General features: G+C 41.1%; 2 protein-coding genes across 3 annotated transcripts in view; one reads left to right on the plus strand and one right to left on the minus strand.

Annotated features, from left to right (window-relative positions):
* The window catches only part of LOC109482939 (DNA replication complex GINS protein SLD5-like), a 44,949-nt gene extending 41,509 nt beyond the window's left edge, over positions 1-3,440 (minus strand). The window contains exons 1-2 of the mRNA XM_019785837.1: positions 3,229-3,440; positions 1,905-1,991 (exon numbers count right to left, since the gene is read on the minus strand). Of these exons, the coding sequence (XP_019641396.1) occupies positions 1,905-1,991; positions 3,229-3,312 (171 nt within the window). The 5' untranslated portion in view covers positions 3,313-3,440. The remainder of the gene's footprint in view (positions 1-1,904; positions 1,992-3,228) is intronic.
* Positions 3,441-3,681: 241 nt separating this feature from the next.
* LOC109482869 (tankyrase-1-like) lies at positions 3,682-22,941 on the plus strand. Of its 2 annotated transcripts, XM_019785722.1 has the most exons (29): positions 3,682-3,897; positions 5,113-5,337; positions 6,333-6,428; positions 6,579-6,615; positions 6,932-7,007; positions 7,486-7,718; positions 8,423-8,538; positions 9,078-9,199; positions 9,474-9,565; positions 9,853-9,931; positions 10,335-10,506; positions 11,202-11,281; positions 11,621-11,766; positions 12,158-12,224; positions 12,457-12,555; positions 13,217-13,310; positions 13,729-13,854; positions 14,332-14,441; positions 15,028-15,150; positions 15,684-15,749; positions 16,007-16,238; positions 16,518-16,715; positions 17,226-17,329; positions 17,952-18,026; positions 18,215-18,320; positions 18,974-19,051; positions 19,649-19,757; positions 20,274-20,430; positions 21,114-22,941. In XM_019785722.1, the coding sequence occupies exons 1-29, from the start codon at positions 3,711-3,713 to the stop codon at positions 21,189-21,191; spliced, it is 3,483 nt and encodes a 1,160-aa protein (XP_019641281.1). In that variant the 5' UTR covers positions 3,682-3,710; the 3' UTR covers positions 21,192-22,941. The 2 variants fall into 2 exon arrangements, with proteins under 2 accessions (XP_019641281.1, XP_019641282.1); XM_019785723.1 differs by lacking the exons at positions 18,215-18,320; positions 18,974-19,051; positions 19,649-19,757; positions 20,274-20,430; positions 21,114-22,941 and having other exon boundaries at positions 16,518-16,770.
* The last annotated feature ends 1,385 nt before the right edge of the window (positions 22,942-24,326 follow it).

The following is a 24,326-nucleotide window of genomic DNA, read 5'->3' on the forward strand; positions in this document are numbered from 1 at the left end:
ACACTATACAACGAGCCAGGGTTTCCAGCCTCAAGTGGAGCGGGAGCGTCGCTCCTTCGCTGTTTCAGCTAGCTCGTCGTCTGTTTCAGCTCGTCGTGTGTTTCAGCCAGCTCGTCGTCTGTTTCAGCAAGCGCGTCGTCTGTTTAAGCTCGTCGCCTGTTTTAGCTCGTCGTCTGTTTCAACTCGTCGTCTGTTTCAGCTAGCTCGTCGTCTGTTTCAGCTCGTCGCCTGTTTCAGCCAGCTCGTCGTCTGTTTCAGCAAGCTCGTCGTCTGTTTCAGCTCGTCGTCTGTTTTAGCTCGTCGTCTGTTTCAGCTCGTCGTCTGTTTCAGCTAGCTCGTCGTCTGTTTTAGCTCGTCGTCTGTTTCAGCAAGCTCGTCGTCTGTTTCAGCAAGCTCGTCGTCTGTTTCAGCCAGCCCGTTGTCCGTTTAAGCAAGCCCGTCGTCTGTTTTAGCTCGTCGTCTGTTTAAGCTCGTTGTCTGTTTAAGCTTGTCGTCTGTTTTACGTTTTGTTCCTATGGTCTTTCGTAGCATGGCGTGCCGCATGCAGCGGCTTGAAATTGTTAAAATCCCCACGGTCTGTATGAATCGTTCACCAGACCAGTTGTCGACCAGACTTTTTCTTCAAGTTAATTATGACGTCCCGACGTTTGTAATTTTCCGAGACGCTTCTTTGGTACAATTAAACCGATCTTTCTCGAAGCTTGTGTGACTTGTTTACAAGATTCTCCACTTGGGATATTTCACCAGCATCATGGGTGAGCAGCTAGTTGAATAAAGAATAAAAACACCTTAAACTCCAAAAACTTTTAGCCCTCAAGTCAATATTAGTAAATATAATTTTCTTTTATTTAAACATCGTCGGCGACAAATAAATTTACATTTTGTACGGTAGATTGTACAGTAGAATCAAACCGCACGTCAAGTTTTCACCCATATTACAGTAGTCTGTTCCAATGACCCAACATCGTGACCCCCGGCGCCATCTTGAATCGCTCGGCCGGGCAAAACACAACGTAAACAGGCCGATTCTCCCCATAAATCCCCAAAAGTTTTTATTAAAAATCGATATAGACACACTTTGAAAATGATGCGGTCGTCATGGGAAGGTTTTGGTCGCGCGTGGTCCCGACTCGAGCTGGCCGCGGTCGCGTCAGGAAGGTGGTCTACTTGGGCAGAGTGCTTAATGCTTGTGCCTATGGGAAAATATTTTCGGGACCGGAGAAAACCGGTCTATTTGGCCAGTAGGTCGTCTTGACAAGGTGGTCGCATGGGCAGGTTTGACTGTACTCGGAAATTAGAAGCAAGGTCCAACCCTTTTTTCAATAAAACTGGGAATGGGTGTATGGGCCATTCAGTGCTACCAGCATTGAGTTTGAAAGAAACCTTTCCATAAGTAGAGGAGACAGAGAGCTCCACATGTTCACAAGGGTCCCGGATCAGTGTCGCATACCTAATGTCGGGATGTTCTCTTGAATGAGAAGGGACTTCCTATGGTGCCCGACTAGTTTGCTATGAGGGTCGCCCGCGGCAGGGCTGATCTGGGGCGTAACCATAACCCTGTGTGATGGGCGGTTACAAGCCTTGGACTTAAGATGGGAAATGCCTTAGGTCGGACCTAGGATGGGAAATGCCCTAGGTCTAGTTGTAGATATGGAATGGTTGGATTGGTTTGGATTGTGAGGTGTGTGGGGCGAAATTTGTGCTGGAAGTCAGCACAAAACCCCCCATCTCACAAATGTAAGCATGTCAAAGAGAGATGGAAATGGGTAGCACTGAAGACCTGGCACCTTGCCCCCGATTTCTGCCACAAAGAAGTGTGTGTTGTCATGTTTGTGTTTGTATGTACCAGGTAGTATCTTAGGATAGAGCTGGGTGAACGATAATTAAAGTAGATAAGTACCCACCATATCATTGAGCTGGTCCAACATGACGTCCACCAGGTCCTGTTTGTGTGCTAACAGCTCGGGGGAGAACTTTTCATTCAGCCAAGCCTGGAGAGGCAGCAGTAAACAAAGAGCAGCAACCTGCTATAACTACAGTTGTATAGGTCAGCTATGACTATGGAAATCAAAGCCTGTCACTCAGATTCAGAATCAGAGCCTTCCCCTTAACACCAGCCGACCAAGGTTGACTGAAATTAGAAGGGGTCAATCTGGTGATGACCATATTTAGACCGTGCCTAGACGTAGTAGACCTTTCTGTTTGAATCAAACCGAATTTGAATTAAATTTAAGTCAAACTTGAGTGCCAACCACCTGCCAAGCATAACGAACATCCTGTCCACATTCAAACCTTTTGAAACATTAGAGCCTGCATCTTGAATGCCACCGTGACTCATTGCAGCGTTAATTGGGCAAAGAAAGAAAGAAAGGAATGCAAAAACTACTGTGTATATCGAGTTACCTTAGCAGAAATGCAGAGGACACCAATGTGAACTGTATTATATATGCATGTTTACCCGTTGTGAAAAGGCCGATAATTTGTGGGGATTAACATATGCCAAAAAGATGTAGGCTGCGATTCCACTTGCCATTCCATTTGAGCGTAATATTAGCGTAATAAAAAAAAAAAGGATAGTACTGCACACATTTTATTTGATAGACAATGTATCCATAGCATCACATGAGGTCCTTATTTCATGTACACTGCATAATACTAGTATACTAGATGCGATTTGTGAGGGCCTGCATGGGGGGTCCCCACAACGCTCTACGCTAAATTTTGGGAGCCAGCTACGTACTACGCTGAATTCTGGAAACCTTTCAACTACGCTTTACGATAAATTCCAAGTGGCTACAACGCATTACGTAGAATAAAACAGAAAATTACGCTCTACGCAAAATTCGCCAATTACGCTCTACCTTGAATTAAAACAGCTGATTATGCTCTTCGGAAAAGGGCATGCGGCCCCCATTTGGAGCATTCATAGAGTTGCAAAATTAAGCGGTTTTATAACTTTTATGTACTCTGAAAAGATTTGATGCTCAAACCAAATCATCATACAAATGTATTTTGGGGGTGTGAATGGGGTTGCACAAGCTTAAGCTGGCTGGGTATTGTTTGTTGCAAGCTGACTAAAGCTAAGATTGGATTCCTATATATAAAGTATATATATATATAATATATATATATATATATATATAGAGAGAGAGAGAGAGAGAGAGAGAGAGAGAGAGAGAGAGAGAGACAGAGAGAGAGGGAGAAAATCCAGATGCCAGGAGACTGTACCTTTTCTACCATGGCTAGAGCTTCAGCCGCTGTCATCTGTTCCACCTCCTCATCACTGGCCTCTTCTATGTCCAGGTCGTCCATTGTCAAGTACCAATATTAGCAAATACCAACAGAAAGTTTGTTTTATTACCAAATTATTCAGCAAGGAACAAGAAACCTTGTAAAATTTGCCGCCATTTTACAACAATGCATTGCGCGTTTGGAAGATCTCGTGAGATTTTAGCAACGAGCGCGGCTTGGAAGACCCCATACACGGTTCAAAGTATGTACCCGATGACTTTAGAGATGTTTCACATTGGATACAGAATTATGACCGAAATGATTAAAAGAATTAAAATATCTTCTTGAAATCTTAAATAACGTTATAAGTTATCTTTTAAGTGTAAGCAATTCATTCATTTTGATCTATTTAGAAGTATTCTTATCAAGTAGGTTTATTTAGGAGGTGTGGAGTCGTAGCGGGCAGCTGTGAAAGAAAGATGGCAGGAAGAAGAGCGATGTTGAGTAGTGATCGAATACATTGCGACGAAAGTAGCGGCTGTAGAGAACTGTTTGAAGCTTGCAGGAACGGCGACGTGGCCAGGGTGAAGAAGCTCATCACCCCACAGAACGTGAACGCCCGGGATACGGCCGGGAGGAAGTCTACGCCGCTCCATTTCGCCGCAGGTAGTAGCGTTGTGTGTGTTTTGGTTTGGTTTGGTTTGAGACTGAAGGATCCTCCATGAAGCCTTGGGTTTGTTAGTCGTCTCGTGAAGACAAACTTCGCTATTCGGGATGTTGCAAGACTTTGGGGGAAAATCTGGGGGTAGTTTTTCAGCAACAGTATATTCGTTAGCGATTCTGGGCGATACATGTAGCTGTACGATTGTCAGATTGTGTGCCAAAAAAAAGGCATAAATAATTTTTACAGACTAGACGCCTTTGGTGAAAGTCCCGGGAAGTCCCGACATGTTTTTCGGAAAGTAAATGGTGTTCTAGCTTGGAATTCGTACGTTATTTGCATGATTTTCACTACTGACAATAGTACAAAACGTATATATTCACCCCAATCTTGTTTGTGATTGAAAATAATCTTGGGAGAAACCAGATATGCAAATTTTTGTTAATCTAAACATATAATTTAGTCACACAAATTATGCTACACTAATGAAGAAAAGCCATTAATATAATCTCGACTGACGGGTAATGAGGGATTGGAGAAGTTGGGTTAGGAATTATTTTGTGATATTTTTTAAAAGATGCCTTGTTCCAGTCTGATGCGAGCTTGTAAAAGTTTGCGATGATGTTTGTAACTATGGCTATAAACTTTCACTTTTCATGATATGACATCAACAACAGGAATTTTGTTAAGTGTTTTGTTAAGTTGTACATATGAAATGTGACGTTTCCCTTTTGCACATTGTACATCTTGTACAATGTCATGGTCAGTATACTTCATATACTCATAATAATTGTGACTGTAATAATACATAATGTGATTATAAACTGTCCTTGATGATGCGGGATACTGGGATTTTCTTATACGCAACCAGTACCGCACTTCTCTCACTTTGCTTATGTTTCCATGTCAGACATCCTTCTCGCCACTATATGTAGCCAAAATAGGTAGCATTTTGATGAACCTGGATGAGGGGGATACATTTGGGACTGAGATCTCGCTGCAATGCATTGCAAAAGCACCACCTACATATAGAGACTGAGAAGCAGTACTCCAGTCAGAAGCTCTGAGCAAGATTAAAGTATCTGATAGACACCGAAACGTAAGCAAGGTAGGAAGAAATTACCTGGTTGTGTATAAGAAAGTCCCAGTATGCCATATTATAATACATGTAATATATGTTCTACCAACCTGATTAAGTTATTTGTGGATGTCACCTGCAGGTTTTGGTAGGAAAGACGTTGTGGAACACCTCCTTCAGAACGGCGCCAACGTCCACGCTCGCGACGACGGCGGGCTCATCCCGCTCCACAACGCCTGCTCCTTTGGACACGCCGAGGTCGTGACCCTCTTGTTGAGAAACGGCGCCGATCCGAACGCCCGTGACAACTGGAACTACACCCCGCTTCATGAGGCTGCCATCAAGGGGAAGATAGATGTTTGCATTGGTCAGTACTACCTTTAATCACAGCGTGCAAAATACCTGGTTGCCCGGTTGCCCCGGGCAACCAAATTTTACTTGGCGTAACCTATTTTTGAACCTAGGTAGCCCAGAACTGTGTGCTACCTGAATTTTAAGAATACCCCCCCCCCCCAAATCTTGCCCACTTGGCTTGCACCACTGTATCAGATGTTTTTTTATTTTTAGGTATTAATGGCTATTACAGTATTACAGGTATCAGTTAACTATAGGCTGTTAGAAATATTGTCATAGGCTTATGTATGTACATTGTAACACACTTAATTTGAGGAAAGTAGTAACTTACAGGTGGGGCAACCTAAAATTCTGATGGGCAACCTAATTTTTGCCGTAGGTTGCCCATTAGGCAACCTGGTTCAAAAAAGTATTCTGTACACTGAATCAATGCATCTTGTGAGCCTGATGGAGCATAATTGTTAATGCTCTGCTCAATTAACACACACTGCAGCTGCAACTCTTCTCCCTAAGTCAGAAACATCAAGCATAGGCAAGCTTAACTTCACTGACTCAATAGGCCAAGCAGGGGTTACATTGGCTGCTCAGGAAATTCCCTAACCCATTTTAGGCCGGAATGGTTTGGATGCGGCTTTGCCGAATTATCTAGACGTCTTTGCCAAGAAAACAACTCTTGCATTCTTCCTTAGAGAATCAGTTGAACACGTTTAAGGATGTCATCAGGTTCATGAGAGTCTTTTTGATATCATTTGGCAAAGGTATGGGGACGTGGAGCTCTAATTTTGTTTGCTTTTTCTCAAAACTTTCTATTTGGAGTGGGGTTATGTTGGAGATGGTCCATTTGTACAAAATGTTGATATGGGACAGTCCAATTATGCATGAGGAGGGAGAAGAAGTGAAATATGCTGTATTTGCTAACAAATGTTGGCCTTTGTAGACCTTGTCTTGTCATATTTATTTCAGGTCAAGAATGCTGCTGTCTAAACAATAGTGACATTTTTTCCCTAGTTCTGCTGCAAAATGGGGCTGATCCCTCCATTCGTAACACAGACGGGAAAACAGCTTTGGACTTGGCTGAACCATCTGCCAAAACTGTTCTAACAGGTGAGAAATAACTGCCAATTTGGGTTGGAGAGACCTTCACTGGGCAAAGATTTACCTTATTTGCATGATTAAAGATAAGACTTTACAGCATTTCTATTTTACTGAGGTTTGATGTCTTGGAACTCTTGTTGATGTTTATTCTGTTTGCAGGAGATTACAAGAAGGATGAACTGCTGGAAGCAGCAAGGTTAGTCTGGCTCCTTTTTATTCTGTTACTGGCCAAACTCTCATTGAAGCAGCAATAGACCATTCCAGTCCAACTTTGCAAATTGAGAATATGTTCAGGCCACTGTGACATCAGTCATTTTTCAGTCGAAAGAATAACGTTAAAGTCTTAACAACTACTAGAGAATGCATTCTATGAGTATCTAATCTAGGCCTTCTCTCTTTTTACATGATTTATATACATACATTTATAAACATGTATATCTTAATAAAAACAGTGTTAATCATGTCCTTGTGCACAAAGAAAAGCTTGAACTGGGTACTTTTGTATTCTTCAGGAGTGGAAATGAAGACAAGTTGATGGCCCTGCTGACACCACTGAATGTCAACTGTCATGCTAGTGATGGGAGAAAGGTACACCTATTGTTCAAACTGTTGTGTGTGTCACAGTATATGAATTTGAATTGACTTGTATGGTTGACCTTAGATTTTAGTCAGAATGTGTATTTTATCCATGAATTATATGCGAACTGAGGTAAGGTTGTGTTACCTGTTTCATTCCTGAAAAAGCTAGGATCAGTAGATTGGGATTACCGGTATCTTTTTTTTTTAGACTTTGGCAATCTCCAGTGATCCAACTTATAAAATGCGGTTTAACAAAGTAAAACTTGCATGAGCATACTTCTATTTTCACTAAGTCAATGTCGGAAAATCAATTGTACAACATTTCATCACTCACTTGGTGTCAGATCATTGAGCTAGAAAAGGTCGATCAGCCCAGAAATTTGTCCCTTGCAGGGATCCACAAAAAAAGGCTAGGGTCGGCATTTTTTCTAGAGTCAGCCAGGAAACACAAGTTTTTTCTGAGCAAGAAGTGTGATTTCTGTTCCAGTCCACCCCTCTCCATCTGGCAGCGGGGTACAACCGTGTGCGGATCGTTCAGCTGATCCTGCAGCACGGCGCGGACGTGCACGCCAAGGACAAGGGCGGGCTGGTCCCGCTGCACAACGCCTGCTCCTACGGGCACTTCGAGGTGACGGAGCTGCTGCTGAAACACGGCGCCAGCGTCAACGCCATGGACCTCTGGCAGTTCACTCCTCTGCACGAGGCAGCTTCCAAATCTAGGTAATCTTTCTTTATTCTTTATTTCGGGCATCCATGGCCTATATAAAAGAAAAAAAATACAAATAGAAATACACATAATAACAACAGTTTAAAAATATCACTATGAGTACAGACAGACCCAGATACTAAGTATTGTGGAAGAATCTGCAGAAGATTGAGTTTTTTTTTCTTTCTTTTATTTATTGAAACAACAAAGTACAAGATCTAGACATGGTACAAGAGACACAGAGGTGGAAACTCTAGCCGAAGCTAATATTAGTCACACCCCTGACATAGAATACAAAATACAGGTATGACAATGACAAAACAACAAATGAGCGTTCGTATATACAAGAGTAATGGCAATATAAATCATTAGGCAACTGTAAATCGTTGGGTATTAAGTATAAAAGTTTGAGTAAGAATCAGAATTTTTTTGTTGACTTCAAGACGGCGAACCCCTCAGTAAAAGATTAATACTGGCTTGGTCAGAAGTTGCCAAATCAAAAGGAGAGCCTACTAGGCTCTGTAGGTTGCTGAGAAGGGTCACTCAGAGTTGAGGTCTATCAGAGTTGAGAACAGATTGGATGATGTTATTTTAGGAGTTGTACAGACAAGATGCTGTTACTAGTGTTAGGCTGGCACCTTGGGTGGTACAGAATACACTGTACACCCGGTATTTATCGACATTCAGACACTAAGAATCTGACATGATGTGTTGACAGAATTGAGGTGTGTTCCCTGCTGCTGTCCCATGGTGCAGACCCCACGTTGCTCAACTGTCATTCCAAGAGTGCCATCGACGTGGCTTCAACACCTGAGCTACAGGAGAAGCTGTCCTGTAAGTTCTTTTAGACAAACTTTACCACTGGATAAATTAGGCTTTTTTTTAGCCTAGCTTTTTTTGGGTGGACCCCTGCAAGGGTCATAGATATTTTGAGCTGATCGATCTTTTCTCACTCCATGATCTGAAGCCTGAGTGCACAATCGATTTTCCAACATTGACATTGAAAATATAAGTGCCCTCGTGGAAGTTTTACTTTATTTAACTGTATTGTTCAAGTTGGATTACAAATTGGATCACTAGAGATTGCTAAAGTCTAAGGAAAAAAGATAATCTCTACCTACGGACCCTAACTTTTTCAGGACTGAAACAGGAAACACAACATTTTTTCCTATGCCTTAGTGAATATTACTTACTTAAATTCAGAGAGTAAATAAAGAAAATCTGAGAAAACAATACTTGAAATCTTCCATTTCTTGTTTTTCAATACACTGACAGTTGTGTTTTCCATATATACGGTTTTGTAGAGGTTGAGAAATTTCTAGCAAAGATTGAGCTCACTGATGATCTGCTGGGTATCATGTTTTGATTGACAGATGAGTTCAAGGGCCACTGCCTTCTTGACGGAGCCCGGCAGACAGACATGGCCAAGGTGAAGAAACACCTTCAACTGGACATTGTCAACTTCAAGCACCCGTACACCCATGACACAGCTTTGGTAAGTAAATTACTGATGATCAGATCAATAAACTGACGATTTTGAAAAGGTAAGAAAGACGTTTGTCCAAATTTTCATCATGGAGTGACCTAGGCTCGCGAGAACGCGAGACAAATGGCATATGAAAAGTCACTCTGTGATCAAGACGTACAGGGGACGTGGAAGATTTGGAGATAAGCCTTTTTCACCATTCTACTAACTGTGATTTATATGTAACTAATGAACTGCTGTGATACATGTTTGAACTGATGGTATCTGTGTTCTGATTGGCCAGCACTGTGCGGCCCTGTCCCCGTACCCGAAGCGGCGACAGATCACGGAGCTGCTCATCAGGAAAGGCGCCAACCTGAACGATAAGAACAAAGAGTAAGTACAGCAGGTTCACAGGAACTGTGCTAGTTGTTTATTATTGAGACATATAATGCATGAGGTATTGTGATACTTAGTAATAGGGAGGCTTGCACTACACGTATATGTATTGCCAGTGGAAGAAATCACATCTATTGATTTAAGGAGATAGTTGCACTTAATGGACAAACAGATTGGGGTTTTTGATTCCAGTTTTGGTGTGAAAAGCCTATACTGTAGTTTTGAAGTTAAACCTCTGACTATCAGTTAGACGTGTTGGTAAGGCTGTAACATTGCTGTTTCAGGTTCCTGACACCCCTTCATGTGGCCTCAGACAAGTGTTACATAGATGTGATGGAGGTTCTGTTGAAACATGGTGCAAAGGTAAGACTTGAGTCATTCCTGAGTGCACTGAGTGTTCAATGTTATTACCTCCGTGAAAATGGAGGTATTGTTTTAGGTGTCTTGTTTTGTGTCTGTGTTTTTCTCTGTATAACTTGATATTTGGTATGTGGGTAGATCTTGGGAAAAAGAAGTGTAGCTTTGGATATCCTAGCAGTCAATTTTAGAACTGCAGGGGCATTTTTGTTATGAATTGTTGATGCTGAAATAGCTAACATCAAATGTTAAGCCGTTTAAGAAAACAGCTACTGTTGTCAAGGCAAAGGAAGCGGTACAGAAAGAGAGAGTGAATGAGTTTGTGAGTGACTTAGTGAGTGACTTAGTGAGTGACTTAGTGAGTGACTTAGTGAGTGTGAAAGAATATATCTTGCCTCTCTTGTTGCAGGTGAATGCACTGGACAGTCTGGGACAGACGGCCCTCCACAGAGGCGCCCACTGCGGACACGTCCAGGCCTGCCGGCTACTGCTGAGCTTCGGAGTGGACCCCAGTATCGTGTCCTTACAGGGAGTGACTGCAGCACAGATGGCCACAGAAGCCGTGCAGCAGATGTTACATGGTAGGGGCGGGGCTCCAGGCGAACTTTTTGATTTCGTAGCACCGGTGCCCTCGACGCAAAACAGTTTGTAGTACAATGCTCAACTTTCTTCCAACAAAAGGGTAAACATTTGCAACGACCACTGTCGCCTTCCTCGGGATAATTAATGACCAATCACTTCCTAAAATAAAATGGCAAACTGCATGGTTACAGACACGTGACCTTATTCACATGAGACTTTACGGATACGTGACGTCAGCAATTGATCAAATGTGCCAGGGGGCTTATTTTGTCCACCATTTCTGTTAAGTGATGGCTGGAGTGCCCTGATATATAGATACATGTATATACATACATATCATCACCTTCATACCTCTTAAAATGTAGTCCTACTCAGTGTCCAGTATTCTGATCAGTGCATCTAGCCAGCATCCATCTTTCAGTCATTTCACGGAATTTTGCTGACAGTCCAAAAATTTTGCCCAATCCATCATCTTTGATGGACAAAAAGAAGTGTGTAAAGATATGGAAAGAGATTAAACTAAGCTTACTGTAGTCTACCAACAAAAGTTACCACTCAAAACAAAAGAAATGTTGTTGTTGTTTATTGGTTTATTGTCCCTTGCTATTGATCAATACAGCTGTTTAAAAATGTATTGACTGGTTATTCATGTACATGTTGTTAACTTGACGATACCTTCCCTGTCCGTGTACAGAGGACCCTCCCAGTGGCCCAGCAGACGAGTGTGACCAGCTTCTGGAGGCTGCCAAGGCAGGAGACTTAGAAGCTGTCAAGGTAGGACATACGTACAGTTTTAAAGACTATATACAATATGGAACTGGAGAGTATGGTGTAAAAAGGAAATACTGCAGGCAATGTGAAGAAAGTTTTATTTTCACTAGTAATACCTGTGAGTGATCAGAAAGAAATGAAGTACTGTATGGATCTTTTTGAACTGTATCAAATGCAGATTAAAACATTCCCTTACATGAAATCAGTTTTTGTGATGTCTATTAGTTGCTTGCCAATTTGAGCTTTCATAAATAAAGAATGGTTCTAACAAACAAAATACAGTATGCATTTTTAAAGAGATTTATGAATGAAAAAAGCTCACCTATTTTCACACTTTTCTAGGTCCTGTGTAACCCGCACACCGTGAACTGTCGTGACGTGAACGGTCGACACTCCACGCCGCTGCACTTCGCCGCGGGCTACAACCGTGTGGCGGTGGTGGAGTACCTCCTCCAACATGGCGCTGACGTCCACGCCAAGGACAAAGGGTCAGCTGATACACATGCACGCACACGGACAGACACATGCACATGGCCAGAAACACACGCACACGGACAGACACGCACACAGACAGACACACTCGCACACAGACAGACACACACAGCAAACAAAAACTATGTAGACTTGATTAAAAATAAACTCCCAGATGTTTGATATGATTAGTGTTCTAGGCAGTGTCCATCATTCGTATCTGTCTTTCCATTATTTGCTGCTCATGACTTAAAATTTTGCCCAGTCTGTCATCACAAAAATCGGCATGTGAGGATACAATAAGAGATGTCCTTAAACTAAGCTTTGTGTACCAACAAAATTTTTCCCTCAAAATGCAGAAAATGCGTTTCAGAGGGTCAAGATTTGAAATTTTCTCTCTTGTTACAGTGGACTGGTGCCTCTCCATAATGCCTGTTCCTATGGCCATTATGAAGTCTGTGAGCTGCTCCTCAAGGTAAACCTGCTGTCTCTGGAGATTTTGTTTTATTGTTTATGTACGTGGCAGAGGGTCTTAACTATGTAAAATGTGAACTCTGGTAGATGCAAGGTTTCCCCTCAAGCCTCTGTTTTCATCTTGTGGTCTTGTGAAAAATTTTACTTCAAAACATCCAAGAACAAAGAAGATAGATTGGTTTGGGTTTAGAACGTCTTACAAGCGTGTGTTGTGACTGGTGTGTTTTCTGCAGCACGGGGCCGTGGTGAATGTCGCTGACCTGTGGAAGTTTACCCCGCTTCATGAAGCGGCAGCCAAGGGCAAGTACGAGATCTGCAAACTGCTCCTGAAGGTAAGACTGCGTTTGTATGCAGTGTCTTCCATCTTTGCTGATGACAAATTCTAATGTCACATTCAGCATGTTATAGTCATAAGACTGGTATTATTTTTTTTTACAAAGAAAACATTGATTGTATGTACAAAAATAATTACAAAATATAGCACTGGAGTACAAATGTATGGATGAGGGTAAGCACATTGGCAGAACGTAATGCGTTTGCGTGAAACCTGTATGTTTTACAGTTTTCATCTAATGTTTAATCAACGCCGCATCAGAATTTTGACCGATGCAGACGATATCTCTGTTCGAACACAGCATTTGTAAGCTGATGACAGGATATAATCCTTATATACCGTATTACAGCCGTAAACAAGACGCTCTGTTGAACACTATGCACAAGACCTTATGTGTTTGACTTTCATGCAGAATCAGACCAATCTGGTTTAACAATTTTGTGTATGACCATCTAATCCATGATGCAATGCATAAATATTGCAGTACAGTACTGTGAACTGCAATCTACAGGTGCGAAGAAAAAATTGCAAAACATGATGGAACACGATAACACTTTTTGACAATGGCAACATTATCTTGATGCAGCTGAAACAAATGACAAGCCATGAAGAAAACGACATGTAGAGTTTTGAGCCCCCATATCCATGTTTTTTTTCAGCACGGTGCCGACCCTAACAAGAAGAACCGTGATGGGAACACTCCGCTGGACTTGGTGCGGGACGGGGACACAGACATACAGGACTTACTCAGAGGTCAGGACACCAAGACTAAGAACCCAGAGATCCTGGGTTCCAATCCCCTAACATGCCCCATTATTAGCACTTTGCATGACTTTCCTCACTTCACTCAGGTAGAAATGAGTACCTAGCTTTAATTAGGGAGATGAATAGAGATCCCCTGTTTGGGGAAAGCTACACCCTATGCAAGTTAAAGAAATAGAGTAGGGTCATGCCCTGGTGTGCGATGATGGTCCAAAATCCTAATGTCTGGAGAACTGTATTTGTTGGATCACTTTAACTAAGATGTTAAAATATAGATTTAAACAACTGAATCCCTACCTACTATCCTAATTTTTCCAAGGCCATAATAGGAATTTAATTTTCCTAAGGCTTAACAGTTAAACTGAACCTGATGTGGTTCTTGCTTACATGTCTGTTGTTCTGTCCTTAGGTGATGCTGCTTTGCTGGATGCAGCCAAGAAGGGGAACCTGGCTCGGGTGCAGAAACTGGCCACACCAGAGAACATCAACTGTAGGGACACCCAGGGACGCAACTCCACACCACTGCACTTAGCCGGTCAGTTCATCTTTCTGATCCTTCTCTGACAGTAGCATGTGTCTGCGTTTTTACTAAGCCATGCTGTTAACAGTCCCTGCTGTTGAAGCCATTGGAAGACAGATGAAAAATGTGTTGCCTGTGCATAAAGCACAAAATGACAAGTAAACTGGTGGATGAACTATCTTAGTGTCTAATATCAGTGTAGAAAAAGCAAGAACCAGTCATGATATCAAGGGGTATGTACCATCCCAGCACTGTGTTGTTTAGATGCTTGGTTTTCCGTAAAACTATCATAACGATAGAAATAATTGTCATCAAGTACAGAAGAGGCATCCTCATTAGATACAACCCATGTACATTTAGCTAAACACAGCATGGAGTTAAATATCAAGAAGTGAAGTTTGACTCTATTGGTTGTGATAGTGCTAGACTCAAAATGAAACTGATGAGTTGTAATGTTGGAAGGACAGTTAGACAGTTTTCTGATGTCCACAGCTGGTTACAACAATGTGGAGGTTGCTGAGTTCCTTCTGGAGAATGGAGCAGACGTCAACGCCCAGGACAAGGGTGGACTCATCCCGCTACACAACGCCTCATCATACGGGGTAGGCACTGGTCACATCACAGGGCTCAAAATCCTGCTTTCTGCACTGGTGCAGGTAGCATTGAAAATTATTTGCACCGGACAAACTTAACCTGAACCACACTATTTCTTTTAAACTTCATAGGTGGTAACAGTCAAAAGCATCATGTTTCACCTCAGTTGAGAAAAGTGCTGTGAACCGGTTCGCTGGACTAGTCCCAGACTAGTAAAAATGTTTAGGTTCAAGTCCAAAAAATTATGTCACATTCCCATTTCTGTTCTAAACCACCTAAAATCTTCAATACTACTAGTTATTACTAATAGATAAAAAATTTACACTGCAAAATGAAGAAAACATTGCCATTGGGCATCGTCAAGTATCAGCCTCCATAAATTATGTGGCCACAGTTTTGCTCAGTCGTGCCACCCAAACAACATATCTTGCTTCTAAACCCTGATGCGCAGTGGACACCACAAAATTTTGCAGTAAAGATGCCCCATTTTCCTTTGGTATTTTGTGTATACCCTGGGTTCAGGTCCGGACTTACATTTGTACAAGTCCTTTTTTTGAAAGATAGTATCTTTAATGTTGTCTCTGTTGTTCCTAGCATGTTGAGATTGCCCAGCTACTGATCAAGTACGGGACATGTGTGAACGCCACGGACCGCTGGAACTTCACACCACTCCACGAGGCAGCACAGAAGGGAAGAACACAACTCTGTGCACTGCTGGTGATTTGACTCTTTTTACTTTGTAAACTTAACTGTTTTATTTTTTACTTTAAGGATGTCATAGCATCATGACATTGCATCAAACCCAAATGGAAAATTGGTATGGGGTTGCTTTGTCCAGATGCCCAGATAACTTCATTCACGTTTTTGTCCTATCTTGTCCTGCGCACCGCTATACCAAATTTCAGGTCATTTGGCACGAGTACCAGCGCATAGGAGCCCCAAAATGTACATTTTTAGTCTAACAGTAGCCAAAAAGTCACAAAATAAGTCATTAATTTTGAAGTTGTGTATGCTCTAGGAGTATTAAAACGTTCCATGAGCACATGACCAAGGCACTCCCATACCAGTTTTCAGGTTTTCATATTTGGGTTAAATATCCCAGGCACAATCTATGTTTCTGGTATAAAAAGTCCCAATAATTGTCAAGACCAGACTGTATACACAGAGTAATACAGGAATGAGATGTTAATACTTGTATTGCATGTCACAACTGCTAGTGTTAATCTGATGTACTTTTGTCCTATTTCCAGTTGGCCCATGGTGCCGACCCTACCATGAAGAACCAAGAGGGACAAACGCCACTGGACTTGGCCACAGTTAGTACCATAGAAATACATACAGTAATGTATAAGAACGCAAGTGCAAGACAACTTTCATATATAAGTTAGCACATTTTAAGGGGCAAATTTTTCCAGTAGACTAACCTAGATTAATGATGTCTCTTTCAATATCTTACCACAACGATTTGTCAGTCGAAGATGATGCACAATTTTTGTGACCAGAAAAATTCGGTCGAACAAGTTGGGTATAATGCTAGACCTGGTACAGATATCTAAAGCCTTTTTTTCCGTAGGCTGAAGACGTGCGAGCTCTCCTGGTGGACGCCATGCCGCCTCAGTCCCTCCCAGCAGCCATCACTGCCGCCACCGTCAAGGCGGCGAGTCCCATCTCCTCCCCCAGCACCACGCCGTCCTCCACCCCCGGCGTGCTGTCCACCGCCTCCAGCATGGACCACCTGGTCGGCGCCGTTGGCGGGGCGGGGCAGGGAGACGGCGCCATCGATCGCTCCGCAGTCGAGGGCGAAAGTGAGTTCTGCATGGCTTTTGTTTTTTGTTTACCGAAGGAAAACATATTCTTTTTGCTCAGTTTCTTCCTCTTCTCCTTCTTCTTCAAACAAATAAAGGTCAGTGACCTCACGTTGCTCGTTTAGGGCTATACATACACTTCTAGTATAAAAAGATGACAAACATGTGCTAAGAAATACAGTGACTTTCTGAGACACAATATTTTTTTGTTTTGCAGACCTAAAAATTGCATTGATGTTCTTCTGGTGTATTTCACTAACAGAAATGTTGCCTGTGCAGGTCTGTTGGACATGACCATCTCCAGCTTCCTGCAGCAGCTGGGCCTGAACCAACTACTGGACATCTTCAACAAGGAACAGATCACGCTGGACATCCTGGGAGAGATGGGCCACGAGGAGCTTAAGGAGATCGGAGTCAACGCCTACGGACACAGACACAAACTCATCAAAGGGGTGGAGAGAATACTGGGGGGAACAGGTAGGACACAGACACAAACTCATCAAAGGGGTGGAGAGAATACTGGGGGGAACAGGTAGGACACAGACACAAACTCATCAAAGGGGTGGAGAGAATACTGGGGGGAACAGGTGATGATGATGATGATGAATGACATGAAGATGAGTCATAGTTAGTCTAGTCATTTTGCCATAAGACAGTTTGTGATAGATATACAGTGTACAAATGTATACCCTTCCATGTAATTATCAGCATCCTAACTTGTCAGTGTAAGAAGGAGTAACTATTGATTGTTATGTAGATCATTATTTCATACAACAGTTGGAGATGGTGTACAGTATACTGTTATAGACCATTGTGTGTTAACCCTTAGTTTGCTAACCTGTTAGTGAAATGAGTACAGAGGTGCATACTAGTAGCCAAGACACCTGTAGCATGATGAAGGTTAATTTTGAATGTTAGACTTAGAGCTACACATTTGTGTGTATGAGAGCTGTACAATTTATGATTGATTTATGTTCTTTGATCCAGGTACAACGTTAAACCCATACCTGACCCCCGCCTTGGGGAGTCATGGTACGATCCTGACTGACCTGAGTCCAGATGACAAGGAGTATCAGTCAGTGGAAGAAGAGGTAAGATTGTTAGAGTCTCTCCTTTCTTGACTCTGACTACAAGAAAAATTCGAGTTCACTTTTGTCTATCTTCGCAGTATAACTTGATATCTTTGCATGTACATTGTACATGGGATGCATGTAAGACTACACAGTATCCAGAACATGTGAAATTGGATGAATGGAACGAAAGATGAAGCACAAAAAATGTGAATAACACAAAGGTACATGAAAACAGAACTGAGTAGATCAAAAGAGAAGTAAGAATACTGTCTTGTATGTTGAAGGTCCAATATTGTTGCAGGTCTAGTCAGATGTACTGCATTTGTATCTTGTATTGAGGACTCAAGGTTGTTCCAGGTTTATCAACCTGCATATTAATTCAAATTTACAACACTAAGATTTTGTATGGAAAACAAGACATATACAAAAATGTATTTGCACTGTGATTAGTTTGCTGTGCAATGGCACTACACAAACTAAAGAAATTCCACAAAATGTGACATTTTTGCAGTTTTGTGCCAAGTTTAGTATAATTATGCAGAAATTTGGCCACTCCTCATAGGTGTACTGTACCAAATGTAATTATTGTTGAATGTGTAAATTTGAAAAGCCACGTAGTAAATCTACTTTCTTATTGCAGGTGCAGAGTACAATTCGTCAGCACAAAGACCAGGGCCAAGCTGGGGGGATCTTCAATAGGTATAATGTTATCAAGGTATGTTAGAATCTTACTTCTGTAACCCCCTTCCCACCCCCCAAACTACTGTTCTATTGCTGCCAGCAAGTGTTGGTGTGATCCTGTCAGTACAATTCAGTTTTTGTTTGAATTCCTATTTTGGCATCTCTTGTTTTTACATTATAATTATATGATCTATCTTCATTATTGTATCTTCATTATTTCAGATTCAGAAGGTTCGAAACAAGAGACTTTGGGATCGTTACGTCCACAGGAGAAAAGAAGTGTCAGAAGAGAACCATAACCAGTCCAACGAGAGGATGTTGTTTCATGGTTAGTCGACGTGACTTCCACCACTATGACATCATTGTAAAGCCAGCTGTGTTACACTGTGTATATTTCCCACAATGCACCACAAAACTAAGATGGAAGCTGCAGAACTGAAAAATGTTTCGTTGAAGTACTGCAAATGTTGAGATGTTTGCAGTTGTTTTATTTTCAAGGATTTTGTGTTGACCATTATATTGAAAGAAAACTATACTACACAGTTGATTCAACCACAAACTTTAAACCACCAGTCCCCAGCTACTGCACAAATGAATCCTGCTGAAGATACTGTAAATCACATTACATTTGCGGTAGCAAAATTTCACAGTCTGAGAAAAATTGACATGTTTGCAGAACTATATGTTCGCGATGGTGGCAGGTGCAGAAGAAAGAAATTTGGCGAATTATTTGTTTGCAGTACAGAAGTGACCACAAAACTGCGAATTTGAAAGTACCACAGATATAAAGTGACTTTACAATACTTATTATACATGCGGGTCATGAATGAGGGCGTAGTATATTTGTTCATTTGCAAGTTAAAATAAATGTTGTATGTAGTTGATTGTCATCATTCCCTTTTTCTGAATTTTTTTAACAGTGTATTGTTTTGTATTTTGAGTTTGTTTCAAACTTACGGGTTGGATTTTTCCCACTTCCAGGTTCACCCTTCATTAATGCAATAATCAACAAAGGGTTTGATGAGAGACATGCCTACATTGGCGGCATGTTTGGAGCAGGTAAGCCTTGCTTTACCATTTCTGTATCCCTACAGTCAAACTCTGTGAATCTTTCCCACTGGTAAATAACAAGTTTTTTATTGTCTTCCAAATACTTTTTCTTTTCTGCATTAGTAAGAAAAGGTCTGTTTTATTGTATATGTCAGGACAGACACTCTGGTCTGTGATTCTACCGACAGAAATTGCGATCAGGGTCTCTGTCAACAGAAACTCCAATCAGGATCTCTGTCGGTAGACGTGCTGAGGTCTATTGCTATAACTTAACATTGCCCAACATAGCCTAAAAGTTGAACAGTCAGTAACATTACTGGTAGCTACTTACATTATTCAAATAGTCTGTGCTTGCAATAAGTTATCTTTTAATGCTGTACATGTATAATACTGAACATAATTACAGATTGAACCAGCAGAGACTGATAGGAATCTCTACTGGCACAGATTTTGATTGAAGTTTAGGTTGACAGAGATTCAAATCAGGATCTCTACCAGTAGAATTTCCATTTCTACCAGATTGAAGTTGATTCTACTGTGGCACGTCCATGCAAATAGAAATGAATTTGATAAGTACGTTTTTATTTATTTTTTGTGTCTTTCCAGGTATCTACTTTGCAGAGAACTCGTCGAAGAGTAACCAGTATGTGTATGGAATAGGGGGAGGGACAGGCTGTCCTATCCACAAGGACCGCTCCTGTTACATCTGTCAAAGGTCAGCACCACAACACAAATGGACTATTTAAATTTTCTCAAACATGATTATGTTAAGACCAATGCAATGGCCAAGTGGGTAGAGTGCTCATCTTGCATTTGGTGGGTCGTGAGTTTGATCCCCGACCGAGTCATACCAACGACTTCAAAAATGGCACATATTACTTTCTCTACATGTAGCACTCAGTATTTGAGAAAGAATAAGGGAGTTAAACACACACCACTACCAGTGGACTAGCCCCCTGCTGTAGTGATTGCACAACTGTGTGGCCCAAGGGCTATGAAACAGAGATGGGTGGCGCCCTATACACCACATGGTGCAGGAAGGACTTTAGCTTTTAAAGTGCCTTAAGAATCATGTAACTGTCAGACAAGCAGCAGTAAGCTGAACTGACCAGCTAAGTTCAGTGGTGTGGAGTTGCGCCTCTGGGTGTCCCTACAGTTGACATTGCCATAATGCGACCATGCTAATGGTTGTGGGAGGGCTTTATCTAACTTACATATGATTGTGTTCCAGACAAATGCTGTTCTGCAGAGTTACGTTGGGTAAGGCATTCCTACAGTTCAGTGCAATGAAGATGGCCCACGCTCCCCCGGGACACCACTCTGTCATCGGCAGGCCCAGTGTCGGCGGGCTCAACTTCGCAGAGTACGTCATCTACAGGGGCGAACAGGTCAGTCATAAAATCATTATTTACTCACAAATAGGAAAAAGACATTGAGCCCAGGTCACATTGACCATAACTGACCGAACATGCAGGGAAACATCAGACAGATAACATTGCAATACAATACATTAAGACACGTGATACCGGTATTGCACAGTTTTCCTTGAGTATTACAAAGTTTTTCTTAAAAGAAGAATTTGATAAACTTAAAAGGTTCTGCTTGTATTGAGTGCGAGATGATACTACAATGCAGGTAAGGTGTCTGACTCCCAATATGGCTTGTGACGTGCATTCCATATAGCATAGGATGTTAAGATGGCTGTACAGCTAATGTCTCTAAAGAAGAATTGTGGACTTGAAAAGAAAAACATGCATGGTAGATTATAGCAAAATCTGAAGATACCAGCATTGAAGCTAGGTGTTACTGGTTCACTGTGCACTAACTTTGTGGTCTTAGAAATGAAAAATAACAGTGACATACATAGAATTTGATGCAGTAGTGAGATATGCAGCTCCCAATGTAAGGTATTGTTACATGTTACATGTTATATATATTGTTAACCAATAATACTAACTTGAAGTTAATGCAGTGCCAAATGTAAAGTATTGACAAATACATACTGTTAGAAAAACAGTAATAAAACATTTGCACATAACTAAAATAGTGTGATTGTTTTTTGTCCTTTCAGGCTTTTCCAGAATACCTGATCACCTACCAGATAGTGAAGCCTGAGGCCCCGGCCGCCCCCAGCCCTGACCAGAAATAACCGCCATCTTAGGTGGTTCAACCTGAAATTTGCCAAGGCCTAGAAAAAAATTTGTATTTCCTGTTTCCCGACCGACCCTAGAAAAACTGCCAACTCTAGCATTTTTTGTGTTGACCTCTGCAAGGGACAGAAATTCTTCGAGCTTATCAACCTTTTAAACTCTATGATCTGACACCTGAGTGATGAAACGTTGTATAACAGATTTTCCAGCATTGACATTGAAAATATAAGTGTCTTCATGTCAGTTTGACTTTGTTAAACTGTATGTTTGATCACTAAAGGTCATCAAAAGTCTTTAAAAAAAAGAAAAAAAGATAATCCCAACCTACCTACCAACCCTAATTTTTTCAGGACTGAAACAGGAAACACAACATTTTTTCCTAGGCCCAAGTAGATTTGAGTACTTTGTATATGTAATTATCTTCACCTGCAAACACCCCATATGGCCTGCTGTACTGGATAAGAGCAGCAATAACATTGGAGGACTGTTTTTGATGTGTTGGTCTTACATCACCCTGCACAGTCATAGCAGACATCAAAAAGATAATTTATGCACCCAGTTTTGTAAACATAATGAAACAGCCCTCCCCATTGGCTGCTTGTGTTTTTACTGCAGTATTATTCAATATCATGTTTTTCTGAGCTTGCTATTGTATTTGGGTTTTCCTTAAATGTCGGATGTGTGCAAGTATTCAAACTTCAAAGTTGCAAATGTGAAGTTACAAAATCATGCCATGTGTTATATTCTATGTTACAGTATATGCAAAAATGTATGATATTTCAAAAAAGTAGTGCTATGTGCCATGGCGGGACTGGACCAGGTGTATTTCAAAGCATAACTGTTTGGAGAACTTGAGTTCACTGATTTGGCCTTGCCAATTTATTTCCTTGGTTGTTGGACATATTAAACTGAAAATTTACCAACAAGTCATTGTAACAACAGAGGGTTGGGAGAAAAACTGCAACAGACTAGTACAAAATTTCCTTTCAATGTAGTAACCAAGGTCCAGACGTTCCACTCTGACTTTTCATGTTAATCTTCAAGTTCAGCACTATTTTTACCTTCACCATTTCATCCCCTTGACAACTATAAATCAAATCTTTTTTTAACAGTGCAACAAAGCCATTTGAAACCTTTCTCTCAAAATAGCATTTCAAGAGGTCCTACAGAAGCATGGCCCCAAGCCTCATTGGACCTCCAGCACTGTTCACAAAACTTTGCTTTATCCAAATTTAAAGCTGGAGAGAACCCTTAGTTTGATAGTGAAAAGTGTCACGGAAATACTTTTTCTTTTCAACTTTGTTGAGGCAAGGAGCTTCAAACAACAACATCCTTGGTTGAGGTCGTTGTAATTTTTGATCCTCGCGTGCCTTGACTGCAAACAATGTTCTAAGATGGGTGATGCAATCACAATATGTTATTACATGTTATTATAATGATACTTTGGTCTTTGAAGCCTACATGTTTGTTACACTTTGAATTCACAGCTGGTCACAGTTTTGTCTCATTATAATCTCCAAGCAGAATAAATCAGTGGGGGTTGGTTTTGTTGGTATTTTTCAGCCTATCCTGCAATTCCACAGTTCTTTTTGATGGTGCCCGTTTTCTTTTGGACAACCCTCCCATCTTTTGCACACTAGTTGTTTGCAGTGTCTAAATCGAAGCAGGTTCAAAATCCAGGAGTGGATATATATGTATATATTATTTTGGCCACACCAATTTAATTTGTTCTCAGATTCACCTACTTCATTTTTTTTCTGATTTGCCAAAAGAAGAAAGATTCAGGTTATGAATCAAATCCAAAATGCTCATATTTTGGCCCCAACAATTGTAGAAAACTCCTTGTCTTCCTAGTGGTGCATATACATGTATTACTACAAATAGCTACTCACACTGAAGTACCAGTAGCCATTTGGCTATTAGCTACAGGGTTAGGCAGCAGGAAGAGGGTTAGAAAGGAGCACCAATACTAGATTGACAAACTAAATGTTGCAAAACTCATGTTGAACACAGAGACTGAGTTGGATCATTACATCTGCTTGGAGATAAGTGAAAAGGTTTCTGTCTTTGTGTACATGTATTTTCTTACTCGATTGAGAGAAGTTACAAACTTGTTACTCACGTTACAGAGGACCTGGTATCAGCTGTTTTTGCCAGTGTAATACTATCACTCAGTCTACAATCTTAAAGTCACATACTGATACTTGTGCAGGTGGTGTACTGCCTACATTGCCTTTGAAATCTCTTCTTCCAACCTTATTAGCAAAATTATCCAGAAAACTCTTTTAACCATGTATAGATCATGTGTGTGTGAAAAGGGAGAATATAATACCAGAGTGCTATAATTCTATGTACATTTAATAAGTCAGAGGTATTTCATCATCGAATGAGACAAAGTTCAATATCAATGTGTCAAAGCAAGTCACTGTTGCATCAGTTTTTTTCTTTACATTTCAAATTCTAACAATGTGGCTACTGTGGAAACTTATGTTGTATTCAACATAGCTACTTAAGAGAGTAAGGGGTGTGGAGAATGCAATTGACGTTACTGTATTTTCTTAGATTGAAGAATGATGCTGTGTATGAAAATGATTCAGTCGGCCATAAGACTGTGGCTGAAATGGAACTTGAACAGGGAAAAGGCTTTACATGGTTTTGCAGGATTTGTTATGTATACAATGCCAAATACATGATGTACACTAGCTAGCCTTGCTACCAGGCTTTTAACTTAAGGCTTTGCTTTAAAGCAGTGGAACACCCTGATTGTACTGGTGTTCCAGACTAGCCAGATCTATAACTATTTTAAAGTTATGTTGTTGTCTCTTCTGTTTCAGAAGTGTATAGAGTGGACACGAAAATGTAACATCTAAATAAACATTCATTGTAGCTGTGAGCTTCTGACTGTTACTATTGTTTCAATACTATTCACCTTAAAGTGTAACAGGCTTAATCATGGAGGTAAATGGCTTATTACACAAGGAAATGAGTGGATTCTCCTTTGTTTACTTTGCATTAGAATACAGCCCTTTGTTTCCAGCCCCTGACATCTGCATAGAAACAATGCAGACCAGGGAAGTCCCTTTAAAACCCCAATAACAATAGGTAACACCGATTCATCCCCCAAATTGCAGTTT

Source organism: Branchiostoma belcheri, unplaced genomic scaffold (genome assembly GCF_001625305.1).
Source record: "Branchiostoma belcheri isolate BF01 breed outbred unplaced genomic scaffold, Haploidv18h27 scaffold61, whole genome shotgun sequence".
Classification (NCBI taxonomy): Eukaryota; Metazoa; Chordata; class Leptocardii; order Amphioxiformes; family Branchiostomatidae; genus Branchiostoma; species Branchiostoma belcheri.